Source organism: Hypanus sabinus, chromosome 27 (genome assembly GCF_030144855.1).
Source record: "Hypanus sabinus isolate sHypSab1 chromosome 27, sHypSab1.hap1, whole genome shotgun sequence".
Taxonomy (NCBI): Eukaryota; Metazoa; Chordata; class Chondrichthyes; order Myliobatiformes; family Dasyatidae; genus Hypanus; species Hypanus sabinus.
Genome location: NC_082732.1, coordinates 9,712,324 through 9,729,686, shown reverse-complemented (window position 1 = coordinate 9,729,686; position 17,363 = coordinate 9,712,324). Strand labels below are relative to the sequence as shown.

General features: G+C 42.3%; 1 protein-coding gene across 4 annotated transcripts in view; it reads right to left on the bottom strand.

Annotated features, from left to right (window-relative positions):
* Positions 1 to 265: 265 nt before the first annotated feature.
* LOC132381986 (uncharacterized) overlaps positions 266 to 17,363 on the bottom strand; it is a 38,055-nt gene continuing 20,957 nt past the window's right edge. For 3 of the 4 annotated variants that reach the window (XM_059951728.1, XM_059951730.1, XM_059951731.1), the window contains 2 exons: positions 7,885 to 8,385; positions 266 to 2,652 (listed from right to left, as the gene is read on the bottom strand). In XM_059951728.1, coding sequence (XP_059807711.1) covers positions 995 to 1,987 — 993 coding nt within the window. In that variant the 5' untranslated portion in view covers positions 1,988 to 2,652; positions 7,885 to 8,385 and the 3' untranslated portion in view covers positions 266 to 994. Of the gene's footprint in view, positions 2,653 to 3,490; positions 3,513 to 7,884; positions 8,386 to 17,363 lie in introns of those variants that run through there. The other variant, XM_059951732.1, reaches the window with a different exon arrangement.

Here is a 17,363-nt window from a genome sequence, read left to right as displayed (position 1 = left end):
CTATCTGTTTTTCTGGACTAATTATAACAATTAATAATCCATTTCAAATGTAATGTGTAACAAATTTTAGATGGTACACATTTTTGCGCAATGACTTCATTAAGCTATAAGGGGATGCAGGATTCCTAGCCCTAATGAGCTTCAAGGAAGTGTAGGAAACACCACTGACCTATCAGGATTTCCAAATAGACAGATTAGAGTTTTACTGCAGTTGGAGCCTTGCATCTTAGCCATTGTCTATCTAGTAGGACCTTTGTCTTTGAATTAGAAATGTTCCATGAGCTCAAGAGGCTGGAAAGCAACATGTCAGTCACTGAACAACACACACAAAATGCTGGTGGAACACAGCAGGCCAGGCAGCTTCTATAGAGAGAAGCACTGTCGACGTTTCGGGCCGAGACCCTTCGTCAGGACTAACCGAAAGGAAAGATAGTAAGAGATTTGAAAGTAGTGGGGGGAGGGGGAAATGCGAAATGATAGGAGAAGACCGGAGAGGGTGGGATGAAGCTAAGAGCTGGAAAGGTGATTGTTGAAAGTGATACCAAGTTCGAGAAGGGAAAAGATCATGGGACGGGAGGCCTCGGGAGAAAGAAAAGAGAGGGGAGCACCAGAGGGCGATGGAGAACAGGCAAACAACTGAATATGTCAGGGATGGGGTAGAAGGGGAGGAGGGGCATTAACAGAAGTTAGAGAAGTCAATGTTCATGCCATCAGGTTGGAGGCTACCCAGCCGGTATATAAGGTGTTGTTCCTCCAACCCGAGTTTGGATTCATTTTGACAGTAGAGGAGGCCATGGATAGACATATCAGAATGGGAATGGGACGTGGAATTAAAATGTGTGGCCACTGGGAGATCCTGCTTTCTCTGGTGGACAGAGCTTAGATGTTCAGCAAAACGGTCCCCCAGTCTGCGTCGGGTCTCACCAATATATAAAAGGCCACACCGGGAGCACCGGACACAGTATACCACACCAGCCAACTCACAGGTGAAGTGTCACCTCACCTGGAAGGACTGTCTGGGGCCCTGAATGGTGGTGAGGGAGGAAGTGTAAGGGCAGGTGTAGCACTTGTTCCATTTACAAGGATAAGTGCCAGGAGGGAGATCGGTGGGAAGGGATGGGGGGGAACGAGTGGACAAGGGAGTCATGTAGGGAGCGATTCCTGCGTAAAGCAGAAAGGGAGGGGAGGGAAAGATGTGCTTGGTCGTGGGATCCCGTTGGAGGTGACGGAAGTTACAGAGAATTATACGTTGGACCTGGAGGCTGGTGGGGTGGTAGGTGAGGATAAGGGGAACCCTATGCCGAGTGGGGTGGTGGGCAGATAGGGTGAGGGCAGAGGTGCGGGAAATGGGAGAGATGCGTTTGAGAGCAGAGTTGATGGTGGAAGAAGGGAAGCCCTTTTGTTTAAAAAAGGAGGACATCTCCTTCGTCCTGGAATGAAAAGCCTCATCCTGAGAGCAGATGAAGCGGAGACGGAGGAATTGTAAGAAGGGGATAGCATTTTTGATAGAGACAGGGTGGGAAGAGGAATAGTCCAGGTAGCTGTGAGAGTCTGTAGGCTTATAGTAGATATCAGTAGATAAGCCGTCTCCAGAGATGGAGACAGAAAGATCAAGAAAGGGGAGGGAGGTGTCAGAAATGGACCAGGTAAATTTGAGGGCAGCATGAAAGTTGGAGACAAAGTTAATGAAGTCGACGAGCTCAGCATGCTTGCAGGAGGCAGCGCCAATGTAGTCGTCGATGTAGCGAAGGAAAAGTAGGGTATGGATACCTGTATAGACTTGGAACATGGACTGTTCCACAAAGCCAACAAAAAGGCAGGCATAACTGGGACCCATACAGGTGCTCATGGCTACACCCTTGGTTTGGAGGAAGTGGGAGGAGCCAAAGGAGAAATTATTGAGAGTAAGAACTAATTCCTCTAGACGGAGGAGAGTGATAGTAGAGGGTAGAGGGTAGTCACTGCTTCTCTGCATTACTAAGCTCATAGTGGCCTTTGCACATTATTGTCTCCTGCACTGCACTTTCTCTGTAACTGCAACTAACACTGTAATCTGCATTCTGCTCCTGCTTTTCCTTTTGTCCTGCCTCAATATATTTATGTTTGCAATGTGACGTATGCATGGAATGCAGAACAAAGTATCTCAGTACACGTGACATTAAGAGACAGGAGTAGTGGTGGAGGCAGATACAGAAGAGGTGTAGCCCTCTTACTGGCTCCTATGCAAACCTTTGCTTGATAGCTGCCTCTGCTAATGGCCACATGACTCAGCAGTGAGGAGGCCACCTTTCACAAGCAATATACATCTAGGGTCAGTATAATTTGGGGTTCATCCAAACAGGAAAGTTGGGATGTTGATTAATGGAACCTCGACTGAGCAAATACTAGGTAATTACTGCCCATACACAATTATCAGTCAGCAAGAAGTAACAGATCGTACACTGCACAAAATTATAAAGAAAGTGTATTTGCTAAATCAGCTTTATCAAACAATTATTTAGAATTTTACAAGACTTTTCATGAAATGCTTATACCACATCTTCATCAAACGTTTACCGATTCTACATCTTCTGGGAACCTTCCTAAAACTTTTTATGAGGCACTAATTTCATTGATTCCAAAAAAAGGAAAAGACCCACTGGAATGTGTATCCTATAGAGAAAGAAAAGAAAAATAATATAAGGCCCCATTACAGTTTAAACAGTCTAAATATGCACATGACTGTTAGAGCTTGTTTTCTCTTAAAGCTGGGTACAATCTTTACTCACGATGCTGAATTTTCATCACCAATCACCGGTGGATCTTCTCATCTTGGACTCCTTTGTCTCACAAATCACTTTTTGTGATCGTTCCGTCAGAACAAATCCCAAGGCCGTCTCTCCCAATCTTCTCTGTATTTCCCACCAAAAGATCATGAACCCCATCAGTGTCCATCATAAACCTCTCTCAGCCCAGCTCTCTCTAGAACCTTCTCCCAAATCCACCATCCTGACTGGCTGACACCATATTCCTAAGTTGAACATCATGCCAAAATATTATCTTTAGCCAAAACCAAAATATTCTAGTAGCATGACACACTACTTTTACAGAAAGCTACTAAATGAAATGCCCCACAGCATAGCAGTAGAAATCTTAACCAAGGCATTACTAAGGTATTTACGATGCTTTTAAACAGGCACATAAATTTGCAGAGAATGGAGTGATATGGAGTGATATGGGCCAAAAGAATTAGGGTTCATTAGTGTAATTATTTTGGCATGACATCATGGGCTAAAGGGTCTTTTCCTTTGATGCACTGTTCTATGTTTTAAACCAATTACCAATTACCTGTAGTTGGGGGTATCTTAGATGGAATATTTTCTGCTATCTCACATTAATATAGTTGAAAAGCTTCCCCTTTTTTAATGTGGCCCATATGTTTCCATTGATCGAATTGGATAAATAAATAGGTTATCTACTTATTTTCTAATGATATTCTGTAGAAACTCACAATGTGACTGCCAATGTTTTTATGCTTCAGCTCTGATTATTAAGCATCCAAGAGTGGTTACTAGGTCTATTCTTTCTTCTAAGTAAACAACGTTCATGACTGAGACAACATAAGGTGAGGTTGAGAGGAGATCACAGCTAATGTGATATTGTACAAATGTATACACCACAGCAGAGGTCCTAGATTGCAATACAAAGCAATATACTCTGATTCTATGGAAATCATGTTTGGGATCTTTATTCCTCAATTCAGAGCTAGACCATATTTTTACCAACAAAGTACCTCTGAATGTAGGATTCATCTTTTTAGTGATGTAAGATTCTGTTTAAAATCCACACTATGGGAGGGATTAACTCAAAGTTCAAAGTAGATTTATTATCAAAGTACATACATGTCACCATACAGAACTCTGAGATTTATTTTCTTGTGGACATACTTTGCAATTCCAAAAAATGCAATAGAATCAATGAAAGGCAGCACATAACAGAATGGACAAAGGACCAATGTGCAAAACTCAACAAACTGTGCAAATACAAAAGTGAACAGAATAATAATAACAAATAAATAAGCAATAAATATTGAAAATATGAGATGACTAGTCCTTGAAAGTGAGTCCATAGGTTGTGGGAACAGTTCAGTGATAGGGCAAGTGAAGTTGAGTGAAGTTATTCCCTTTGGTTCAGGAGCCTGATGATTGATAGGTAATAACCGTTCCTGAACCTGTTGGTGTGGGTCCTTGGCTCCTGTGCCTTCCATTCAAAGATACTGATGTCTCCATAGCAGACCATGATGCAACCAGTCAATATACTTTCCACCACACTTCCATAGAAATTTGTTAAAGTTTTAGATATCATGCTGAATCTTTGCATACTTCTAAGGAGGTATAAGTTCCTTACTCTGCCTTCAATAAGAGAAGACGGAAGTACTATGCAGGCAATTAACTGTGTCATATGTGGAAAATTACAGCTGACCCTCATCTGGATTCCCAATACATACAATCAGCAATCATGTTTCCTTCTGGAGAAACAAATTATCCCCTGCATGTTTATTTTATGATTTTTCAGTTAATTTTAATGGGGACTGTGATAACCGAGGAGGAGCGTGACATAGTTTATGTAAAATTTCTTAGTTTGATTATCCCCCGAGATACTGCATAATTAAGAAAATACCACTGAAATTAATGTAATTCGTTTTGACATTAGCTCTGCCTTGTTTTTGAGGTTCAAGTCCACTGATTTGAAAACACAAGAATGAAGGAAGTTGGAAGCAGAGTAGAAAGAAGGAATCACATCAAGCCATATTGTCACCGAGCTCATTTTAACTCCAGCCAGTACTTCTTCTTGCCCTCCTGTTCAAACAGTCCACTAGTGTTTTGTGGCCATTAGTTGCTTCAGGGCTATGATGCAGGAAAAACGTTGCATACATTTCAAGCTAGAGCTGTCATGGTCCAGTCTGGCAATTACCCACCTTGTTATTACCTCAATAATTGGGCTTCAATCCCCTTGTCTAATTTCCAATCATTCCTAGCTCCACTAATTACTCACACCTGCCTTCCATCAGCAAATGCAGGATAAAAACCCTGTAATCACAACAAGGAGCTGCCAGTTCGTTGGTCGACTCTTGTATGAGTAACCTCATTTTATGGTTCTTTAGGACTGCCAGTTCTAAGTTCCGCATTGTTTTCCTAGATTCTCTACATGAACCTTGTCTCCATGTCAAGACTCTCCTGGATACCCATTCCACGCTCGTGACTGTGCGAACGCCTCTTAATCCTGTCTCCGTTTCTTGATCCTGTCTTGATCTGTGCCTGTGTCCAGCACTTGGGTTCCCCCCACAGCCAAGTCCTTGCAACAAGAGCTGCCTCCATTTTGTAAAAGAAAGCATTTTAAGTGAAGCTATCTCCCCTCCCCCCAGATATGGAATGTCAATGCAGAGTCAGAAACCTTTCCCTTCATTGTTTTCAAGTCATTGCTACAATCAGCCAATTATACTTTTTTGGTTTTGTTTGATTATTCTACATATCAAGGTACAACTGTAAGCTTGTCTTGCATATAGCCTATACAGATAAAATTATTACACAGTGCATTGAGGTAGAATAAGGTAAAACAATAGCAGCTGAAAATCTACAAAGGTATGGTTCAGTGCAGATAAACAATAAAGTAAAATGTTAATTGTAAGGTCAAGAGTCCACCTTATCATACCTGGGAACTGTTTAGGAGTCTTATTTCAGATGGATAGAAGCTGTCCTTAAGCCTAGTGGTACATGTTCTCAGGCTTTTGTATCATTGCCTGATGGAAGACAGGAGAAGAGAGAATGTCTGGGTGAGTAGGGTCTTTCATTTCACTTGCTGATTTACTGAGGCAGTGGGAAGTATAAACAGAATCCATAGAGAGGAGTGTGGTTCTTGTAATATGCTGAGCTGTGTCCACAACCCTAATCCAAACATTATGTCCAGACGGAACGCTTCCGATGGTATGCAGATAAAAGTTAGAAGGAGTCAATGGGGATGTGCCAAATTTCTTGACCATCTGAGGAAGTAGTGGCACAGTGAGTTTCCTTGGCCATAATGTCAACATGCTTGGACCAACACAGACAGCTGGTGATGTTCACTCCTAGGAACTTGAGCTCTCAGTCTTCTCATCTTCAACACTGTTGATGCAGACAGGAGCATGTGCATTGCCCCTCTCTCTGAAGTCAATGACCAGCTCTTTTGCTTTGTAGACATTGAGTGAAAGGTTATTTTCATGATACCATTGTTCTCTGTCGCCTTCCTGTGTTATCAATTACTGATGGCCTAGGAGATAGGGCTGTATTTATACTGTCCATTAGACTGCAGACAACACTAAAGACCAGAAAAAAACTTCTTCAAAAAACAGCAGATGTTAGAAATCTGAAATTAGAAAAAAACAGAAAATGCTGAAAATCAGGCAGTACCTGTGGAAACTGATGACAAATCATCTCTGAACTAAAAAATTAACTTTGTGTCTCTCTCCACAGATGCTGCCTGACCCGTTGAGTGCTCTCAGCATTTTCTATTTTTATTTCAGGCCAAACAACATGATAATTTCATGTTTCTCTTATTGGATCTCCTGCAGCTGTCATAGGTAGGGTTGGCCGAATAAAGGGTGGTTTGGTACCCTCCCATTAACAAGCAAGGACTGTGTTAAATCTCTCTGAGGATTTCACACATGGGCATTTTGTGAACAGATTAGAGAACTGCATCACCTGAAATCATCTTGAAACAAACATCCAAAAGCAAATTTTTTTTGTCTAACAAAGCACAAGTTGGCATCTAGTGTGGTATTTTAATGTTCATAACTGCCAACATCAAACCTGTAGATTTTCACCCAAATAGTAAACTTCAACATTATTTACTGGTAATATCGCTTCATTTGACATGGTTAGTTCTGGAACTATCGTGAGTAGGAACGGTCCATAATCAGTGCTAATTTAGCTGATCTCAGCATTGGTGATGGAAGCAGTACTGAAATTTTTTGGTATCTTTGGCCTGGGGAGGGAAGACATGAATCAAGCTCTCTGCGGGAGATTAAATTCCTCAGTGTTTTCATTTCAGGGGACTTGTCCTGAGTCCAGCATGTGAGTGTAATTATGAAGAAAGCAAGGTACTGCCTCTACATCCTTAGAAGTTTGCAGATGTTCAGCATTACATCTAAAATGTTGACAAATGTCTGTAGATGGGTAGTGGAGAGTGTATTGACTGGTTGCATCAGAGCCTGGTATGCAAACAGCAATGCCCTTGAATGGAAAATCCTGTAAAAGGTAGTGGATATGGGACAGTCCATCACGAGTAATTCCCTCCCCACTATTAAGCACATCTACAGTAGATGAAATGCTATCACAGGAAAGCAGCATCCATCATCAGGAACTCCCAGCACCCAGGGCATGCTCTCTTCACTCTGCTGCCATCAGGAAGAAGGTACAGGAGCCTCAGGATTCACACCACCAAGTTCAGGAACAGTTATTACCCTTCAACCATCATGCTCTTGAAGCCAAGGGAATAACTTCACTTTCTCTGTCTCTAAGGTCTTTCCACAACCCATGGACTCAATTTCAAATACTCCACACTGCATGTTCTCTATATTCATGCTTGTATTATTGTTGTTGTTGTTATTATTATTTCCTTTTCTCCCCTTTTGTATTTGCACAGTTTGTTGTCTTTTGCACATTGGTTGTCCGCCCTGTTGGGCACAGTCTTTGACTGATTCTATTATGCTTCTTGGATTTACTGAGCATGCCAACAAGAAAATGAACCTTAGGGCTGGATATGGTGACATGTACTTTGATAATAAATTTACTTTGAACTTTGTACTTTGGTCTTCATTTCCAACCAGTGACTCCTGCAAGTGGTTTAGAGAGGGTGTGGAGGAATTACCATTGTATCTCACTTGATTTCAGGCTTGAAGGAAACCTGGGAAGACTGTAAAACTCATCAGACCAATGTGCATGAACTTTAGATGATGAGAGTCTTAGGCTCTGGTGCATTCATTATGCTGAACTGTTGGTACCAAGTCAACATTCATCGAATCCTACAACATGGAAGCAAATCCTTTGGTCCTTCTGATCCAGTCGTTTGATGACAAACTTGGGATTCTTTTTTTTTAACCAGGATGTTACATCCTTATCTCCCTAAAGTTTTCTTTCCTTATTCTGTGGATAATTAATGAGAGAGAACTGTTGATCCAAAAGATGATCCAGTTTCCTGGTTTTCCTGCAATTGTTCTCCTGATATAATTAACCTGACTTTCAAGAGAGGAGGCTCGAATGATACTGTTACAGCTTGGAGCTTGGAGGTCAGTTTCAGTGCCATCTGAAAGGAGTCTGTACGTCCTCCCCATGGAATGTGTGAGTCTTCTCCAGGTGCATCCGTTTCCTCCTACAGTCCAAAGAAGAACCAGTTGGTAGATTAATTGGTCATTGTAAATTGTCCTGTGATTAGGCGAAGGTTAAATCAGAGGTTTGTTGGGACAGCATGGCTCGAAGGGCCAGAAGGACCTACACAGCACTGTACCTCTAAATAAATTAATTAATTACATTAACACCTTTGTGAAAAAAACACTCACTCATGAATAAGCAGTCAAAGGGATGTGACAGGAACATCTGCACAGTCTACTCTGCTGGAATGTCAAACACTAGATTCATAACCATGAAATACCAAAGGGTGCTTACAAGTCAGGAACTCCTGCAGAGAGATCATCTTCTTTTATACAGAGCTGACATTTATACAGTATCTCTGTAGCTGGCAATCTGTTGTTTATTGTTGAGAATTTTGCTTATGGAAATAGTAATGATAGCCTGAAGGACAATGAGATCAATTATTCCTGGCATGTATCTGTGATAGACTACCATTTCTAATGCTGCAATATTGCTCACAGTACCAACCAAACTAATTGATTGAATAAATATAGAATGTGCAGTAATAATATTGCCATCATCTTAATGTGTTATTTTATTGTGTTCCTTAAAAGAGAATCTAAATAATATATGAAATTTCATCAAGCTGCAGCTAATGTTTTGATTTACAATTTGACAATCTCCATACATTTCACGGGTGGTTGCCTGGACAACCAGATGCACAGGAAGTGTTGGTGGCCGGACAAGCTGAAGCAACAGTTGACACCTTTGTGGCTGGCATCTTCCTGTACTTGCAAAGAGCAAAAATGGACAGGCAGATAGGTGGGAATTGGAGGTGGAGCTTGGTGGGAATGCTGCTTTACCATTGAGCCAACATGTGAATCTGGACGTTAATAGGGAAGAGGATTTCATTGGGCAGTGTACCATCTTGAAGAATGCATAAAAACTATTCCCATTGACAGAGGGGTCAAAAAGCAAAGTAATCAGAATGAAATTTTACTATGATCTACCCCTTTGTAGCAATGATCAGAGAGGCACAGAGAGAATCTGTATTTACCGACAAGTAGCCTTTATTATCTCAACTAAAAAGCATATAGGTTCACAAACTCACTACTTGTGTGCACACCCACTAGGGTTTCCTGAACCTCCATGAATAGTCAATGAGGAGAAAAGGTATAACCCAGGAAAAGAGTCTACGCTGGCCAGGTGCTCCTCATGGTTCCGATCTCCTTGTGTATGTGAGGTCTTCCTCATCTGTGATGGTTGTTCTCTGTTCTCTGGTGGGTAGAGAGTCATTGCTGTTACATATTTGGAGCTCCTGACTCTATAGTTTTCATCACCATTTGTACTGATAGATCTTCATTCCATTGGTTCAAAGTCACCCAACCAACCTGAGTCACCCTCTTACTTGCTCTATTCTAGGGCTACAATTAACATTCTTGGATGGTTTCTGCTCCCTCCCTCCCACCCCCCACCCCCACCAGGCCTCATGCCTTGATTTCTTTCAATTTGACTAATTCAAACCAGTTAAACTAGGTGACCTAGACAGTGAGTCTAACAAGATTACAGATTGTTTCTCCAGTTAACCTGCCACTTTTACATAACAAATAGCTTCTCATCCGAGACTGGTCTCAGGTTAGCTGGTCATTAACTGAAGCTTCTTGTGTCCACATTCAATTGCTCTGACTAGATTATCCCAGAGCAAGTAACTGTCCCACAAAGACTGCCCCACAAAATGGGCATCTCCATCTCCTTCAAGTACATGGCGACAACAACGACAATTGGTTTGTCTACTTTTACAGTCCTTGATTCATCAAAATCCATTGATTTGTCGACCTTCTGGCCAACTTCTCCCTCCTCTTGATCCAATAATATTTATCTTGGGATGATTATCTTTCATTCATTCAGTTGACTACCCATAGGACTGCTATGGAACCCCGGTAGGTGTGCAGCAGTAAATAATACTAACATTTACTTACTAAATTCACTTTATACTGACAATCATGTCTGCCATTTCATGAAAGCATTACCCTTTAACTTTTTGCATTATTTCAGCCTTCCACCTTCTCAGATGATATACATTAAACATTCCAATCATTAACATATATAAAATGTGTATTACAACATCATGCAATACTATTCCCACCAATGGATGTATTTGAACATTTGTTCCCCAATTCCAAATCTTTCTCCAAAAGCCTGGGTCACTCAATATTTCATTTGCCTTCCCACCATGTGTGTTTAGTCCATTTATGGATTATTTTGCTGACCTCCTCCACAGTTTGTGTCCAGTCTACTGTCAAGTGAGGAATTAGTGGCGACTCAGTAACAATAGAAGGCGAACCCCCAAAAAAAATGCAATAAACACTCATTTAGCCAATATTTATACATTCAGAGTTCTCATGCAACATGGAAAATTTATTGGAATATCAAATAGCTTTATATAATGAAATTAAGTTCAAACAGTGAATTTGATTTGACATGTTAATCAAAAGAAAGGGACAGCTAGTTTTAAGCTATTTACATTTATTCATCAGGTAAGTGTAGTTATAGGCTGACTAGTAGCAACATCCTCTTTTAGGACTTAACACTTAATGTGATGGGCAGAACACTGTATGTGATGGGGAGTGGAGTGACTAATTTTGTTTACTGTTCAGCTTTACAGTTTAGATGTTCCAGAAACAGCAACAAAGGATCCTACCACAGTTCAGTACGACGGTATTCCTGAGTCTCCACCTGGGACCTGCATGACTGCCAGAAGTGAAAACTGAGAGGGAGCGACATGATGAAGGAACCCTGAATACCATCAGAGATGGAAGACCTTCTTTGCTGTCTCAGTGGTGTAACGGGCAGTAAGTTAAAACTAAGGACTGCAATGTAAAACATCGTTACTTAAACAGGTAAGTAGATTGCATACACTGCAGTTCAGCAATTTGTTTAAAGGTTAATGAAAGACTCCTAGTGTGTAATATGTTGTAATGCTTACTTTGAGCAATTCATGCAACCATTACTCCCCACGACATTCCCCATTCCTCTTTTAGATTGGATAGGTGAGTATATACTCTTATTAGGAAGTTCCTGGTGCTGCCTGTAAGGAGTTTGCATATTCTATATACGACCTCGGTCAGACCCCACTTGGAGTACTGTTGGTCCTGACAAAGGGCCCCGGCCCGAAATGTCGCACTTGCTTCTCCTTATAGATGCTGCCTGGCCTGCTGTGTTCCACCAGCATTTTGTGTGTGTTGTTTGAATTTCCAGCATCTGCAGATTTCCTCGTGTTTGCGCTTGGAGTACTGTGTTTGGTTCTGGTCACCTCACTACGGGAACGATGTGGATACTCCAGTGAGAGTGCAGAGGAGATTTACAAGGATGCTGCCTGGATTGGAGGGCGTACCCTATGAGAATAGGTTGAGTGAACCTGGTGAGCGACAGAGGATGAGAGGTGGACCTGATAGAGATGTATAAGATGATGAGGGGCATTGATTGTGTGCACAGCCAGAGGTTTTAATCAGGGCTGAAATTGCTAACATGAAGGGGCATAGTTTTAAGGTGCTTGGAAATAGGTACCAAGGGGATGTCTGGGATAAGTTTTTCACACAGAGAGTGGGGGGTGCATGGAATGGTAGAAGCCGATACAATAGGGTCTTTTAAGAGACTCTTAGATAGGTACATGGAGCTTAGAAAAATAGAGGGCTATGCACAAGGGAAATTCCAGGCAGTCTCTAGAGTAGCTTACATGGTCGGCACAACATTCTTAGCCGAAGAGCCTGCAATGTGCTGTAAGTTTCTATGTTCTCTGTTCTCTGTTCTATGTTCTGCCCGTGACTGCTTGGATTTCCTCCAGTTGCTCCAGTTTCCTCCCACAGTCTAAAGATGTACCCGTTGGTAGGTTAATGTGAATCATCCCATAATTAGTCTATGATTTAATCGGGTGATTGCTGGGTGGCGTGACTTGAAGGGCTGTATCTCAATAAATAAATAAACTTCTTTGCCACAGTGAGTGCTTATCTTGAGCATCGAGAGGTAGCAGGGAAGGCAGGCTGAAGTGTAGATTTTATGTCCTGCCAAAGGGACTTGACCTGAAGTGCTGTCTCTACTTTCTCCACAGATGCAGCCTGGCCTGTTGACTCCCTTCAGCTTTTTGTGTGTATTGCTTGCAGAGTTTAAGTGGTTGCTGAATAAGCATCTGAAAGAAAAGAACTTAAAGGATTTGGAGGTTAGAGGAGTGGGACTAGCTGGATATTGTCCTTCCACAGAGCTTGGATAGGTACACAGGCCGAATGGTTTCCCAAGTGTTGTAACTATTCTGTGATTCTGTTAATTAAAAACAAAGCTACAATGAAATAAAGAAAAATAAGCAAAAATCTTAACCAAACTAAGAACCAGGTGTTCTTGTTTATTACTAGGGGAATTAAAGAGGAAATAGGAGGTAATACTTCAATTTTATCAAGTGTTGGTAGGATCGGGTATATCATTTCAAGTAGATGGAGCTCGTCAGCCTGGGAAGGCAGACCATCTAAGAGAGGGAAAACTCTGATTTCAAACTTCCACTGCCTTGCAGCCATACCCACTCACGGGAGAGACTTCGGGACAAATCCGGAGCTGGAGACCCTAAGGCAGTCTGACGTTGCCTTCAATCTCGTTCTGGCAACACCTGCGACGACACAGGTGCCAAGCTGTATCGGCCCTTGCTCTTCCCTTGGACAACGTCAGTGGTGTGGAGAAGGAGACTCATTGCATGGGCAACTGCTGGTCTTTCATACAACCTTGCCCAGGCCTGTGCCCTGGAGAGGGCACAGATGCATGGTCTCACAAGACTAATGAATGCCACACACGTACACACACATGGTAGGATCACATCTGCTGTATCATGTACAATGCCATTCTCCATGTTTCATGAATAATGTCAATGATTTGGATGTTTTTCAGGACTTTGCATAAACACAACTATTAGACATGGACAAGCAGAAACAGAGAAATCGTCCCTCATGGTGGAAGAGTCATGAACTGGAGGAAACAGAGAACATTTTTTCAAAAGATCCATATGTAACGGAAAGAAGATTTTCTGTGTGTGCCAAGTGTTTAGGGTCAAGAATGTACTGCTAAGAAAGAAGTAGAGGCGCATCCACAATAGGGTTCTAAGTGGTCAGGATAAGTATTTTAAATAATTTGCAGAATTCTGGGAAGGATGAAGGGGAAAAGGATTAGTAGGAGTACAAAATTTTATATGGGGTTAATGTTTACTTGATGGGTTCTTTCTATAGTGTAACCAATCTATGATTCTGAAGTAAACTCTTTGTGATGATTCAGATAAGCATATGATAATTCTTTAATTTCTCCATATCAACCCACCCAGAATGCATGTGGCAGATTGTACATCTTGCATTTAGATTAAACGTAGGAAATGGCCACTTAATCTTTTGACAATTTCCCATCATTCCCTTAGTATTGACTTGCACTTGTTCGTCATTCCATAATACCCTGACTCCATGCATTAGGTCAGGCCAGGGCTTCTTTAACATGAGGGGCAACAAAAGAAAATGGACTACAGCTCCATTTTCAATTCTCCAATTCCAAGCAAACTCATCTCTGAACTGCTAACACTGGGACTCATAACCTCCCTTTGCAAATGGATCCTGGACTTCCTGACAAACCACAATCAGTCAGAATACGCAATGACACCTCCATCATGATTATCCTCAACACTGGTGCTCCACAAGATTGTGTACTCAGCCCCTCAGAGTGAACATCACCTGGTCCAATAGCATGGCTTCTGTAGCCAAGGAAGCTCACTAGAACCTCTATTTCCTCAAGAGGCCGAAGAAATTTGGAATCCCCCTTTGCCCCTTGCATTGATACACCACAGAAGGCATCCTGTCCAGATGCATTACGGCTCTGCACGTGACCATAAGAAACTGCGGAGAGTTCTGGACACAGCTCAGCTCACATGGAAAACAGCCTCTCCTCCATAAGTTCTGTGCACACCTCCTGCTGCCTCAATAAATGTAATCAAAGTCTCCACCCACCCTGGACATTCTCTCTCTTCTCCCAATTCCCTTCTGGCAGAAAATACAAAAGCCTGAAAGCATGTAGCACGAGGCTGAAGAACAGCTTATACCCCACTGTTGTGAGACTTTTGAACACTTCTCTAGTACAATACCTAAGTGGACTCTTGGACTATAAGAGGCTACTGATGCTAGAATCTGGAGCAACTTACAAAAGCCGGAGGAATAATGGAGGTCAGTGGACAATTGGCCTTTCGGATCACAGTTCTTCATCTGGACTAATGAAAGTTCTCAACCTAAAGTGCTGACTGTCCACTTAGACTAGAAGACCACGAAGTATAGCAGCAGAATTTGACCATTCAGACCATCAAGTCTTCTCTGCCATTCAGTTCTGGCTGATTTTTCTTTCTTTTGAACGTCACTCTCTTGCCGTCTTGCTGTAATCCTTAAACCTGCTATCAATCAAAACATATTGATTTCTACTTAAATACACCAATAACTTGGTCTCTACAGCCATCTGTGGCAACAGCTTTCATAGATTCACCATTCTCTGTTGAAGTAATTCCTTCTCATCTCAGTTTTAACAGGCTGCCCTTTTACCCTGAGGCTTTACCCTTGGATGCGGGACTCATCCACAAGATGTATATGAGCCGTTGAGTTCCTCCAGCTTGTTGTGTTTTGCTGTCAAGAATGGATTTGACTCATTTTCAGTGAATTGCCAGAAACCATCATATCAGTCAGTAAGTGGCCAAAGGGTCGCTTCTCCTGAAGGCAGGAAAGGGAACCTAGCATACGCATACACCTGTCTTCGCACTCATGAGCCTAAAACTATATATGGAGCGCAGACAATACTGAAGTTCCATGTATTCTGAGAGGAAACCAGAGGGGCTTTTCAAACCATGTTGTCAACACTAGATAAGCCAATTCTAATGTGAATACTGAACAAATGTCAGAATTAATTAAAGCAGGATTTACTCTGGTGTCTGGTATGGCACCAAGCCATTCAAAACAGATTCAACCCTTGGCCTGAGCTCATCTGGCAGGAAGATTTGTTCTGGATACTGCAATGAACTCCACCTTCAGGTGCAGGAGGGGAAAATCAAAATTCTTCACAAAGTCATTAAGAGATCGTGCACGGAAACAGGCCTTTCAGCTCACTGAGTTCACGCTGAACCAACCTCCCATTTGCACTAGACTTACATAAGTCCCATTTGTTGGTCTCCACACAATCTAGGTTCTTCCACTCAACGATACACTAGGTGCACTTCACAGTGACCAAGTAACCTACTCAGCAGCAAGCCCTTGGGATGTGGTAGGAAGCCAGAGGCCAGAGCAGCCCGAGGAGGCCCACACACTCACAGGGAGAATGTGCACAGACAGCATCAGAGTTCGTGGTTGAATCAGGGTCTCGGTAACTGTGAAGCAGCCATTCCGCTAGGTGCAACCATTTTGGAGTTTGCTTCCTTCAGCTGTACATTACCCAGGTCCTGTACTGGACTGTGTGCACACGGGCATGTGGGATGATAGCTGAAGCTCATGGCTGTAACTTTCATGATGAGGTCACATAGCCACAGTCACTGTTATAACCAATGGTGTGTGATCACTGAAATAATATAGAGGAAGGCAACAGCTGATGTGTACACAGCACAGAAAACAAATGCCTTCTTATCCCTCTACTTCCCAGCATCCTCGCACTGTTCTGATGGCCACCATTAACTTGGGCTCTCAGAACCAGTTTCACTGGCTATAACAGTGAAATTTTTATAAAAGTGTCAATCTCCAACTGTGCTGTAAATTCATATAACTTATTCCATATACTGTGCGCATTCAAATACGACACTTTCAGTCCTGTATTCATCCTTTTCGGTTTTGTCGGCCTTTTACATTGCATCTCATCCTGTTCACTGCAACATTGCTCTGTCAACAGCCCTTCTTCACTACACATTGTCTCTATTTGTAAACCAGCTACATCATCTTCAGCACTATTATCCGCCTTCCCTACGATACTTCTTGCATTGAAGTATAGGTAGCTCAGGATTCTAGTCGCTCCATGCTTAAATATTTGATCCCTAACTTTGTCTGATCTTTCACCAACATCTGCCTCCACTAATTGTTCTGGAACTCTCATTCTCATCCCTCTGCAACTCAAAGTTCAAAGTTCACATACCACCAACATCCGACTATAAGCAAACACTCGCGAAGCTGCACAATGTTGTTTGTAAACAAAAAACAGCTCAACCCGCGCATTTCAAATTATAGCTGGCAAATTAACCAGGCCTATTTGGATCATTTGGCTGTATTCCTACCCCTGCATGCAGACAGAGCTAAGCAGCTTGACAGATAAGAGGTGGTCACAGCAGGCTGAGGAACCGTTACAGGATCGCCTGAGTCAGTGAACTGGGTCATGTTCAAGAACTCATCTGAGGGCCTGAATGACGACACCAGAGTTGTTACAGACTTTATTAAAACAGCTGTACATGAGTGTGTCCCTGCAAAAACATTCCAAGTTTTTCCCAATCAGAATCCCTGGTTGACCAATGAAATCCAGAATCTGCTGAGAGCCAGATCAGAGGCATTCACGTCTGGAGATCAAGAATGCAACAAGGGGTGCAGGTATGATCTCTGGAAAGCCATCTCTCAGGTGAAGTGGAGATTCCAGTCTGGGCTGGAATCAATGAGGGATGCTCAACAGCTGTGGCAGAGCTTAGATGTTATAACCTACTACGAAGTTAAATCTTGTGACGTAGGGGACTGCAGATCTTCGCTTGGAGAAGAGTACAATGCTTCTATGCTCGCTTTGACCATCAGTATGGGGAGGAAACATCGTGCACCCCCATGTCTCCAAAGTTCCATTGATCTTAGAATCTGAAGATGACGTGCAGGCTGCGTTCATGAGAATGTATCAAAGGAAAGCATCAAGCCAGGATGGAGTACCTGGCCGAGTACTGAAGACCTGTGCCAACCAACTTGCTGGTGTATTCACAGATATCTTGAA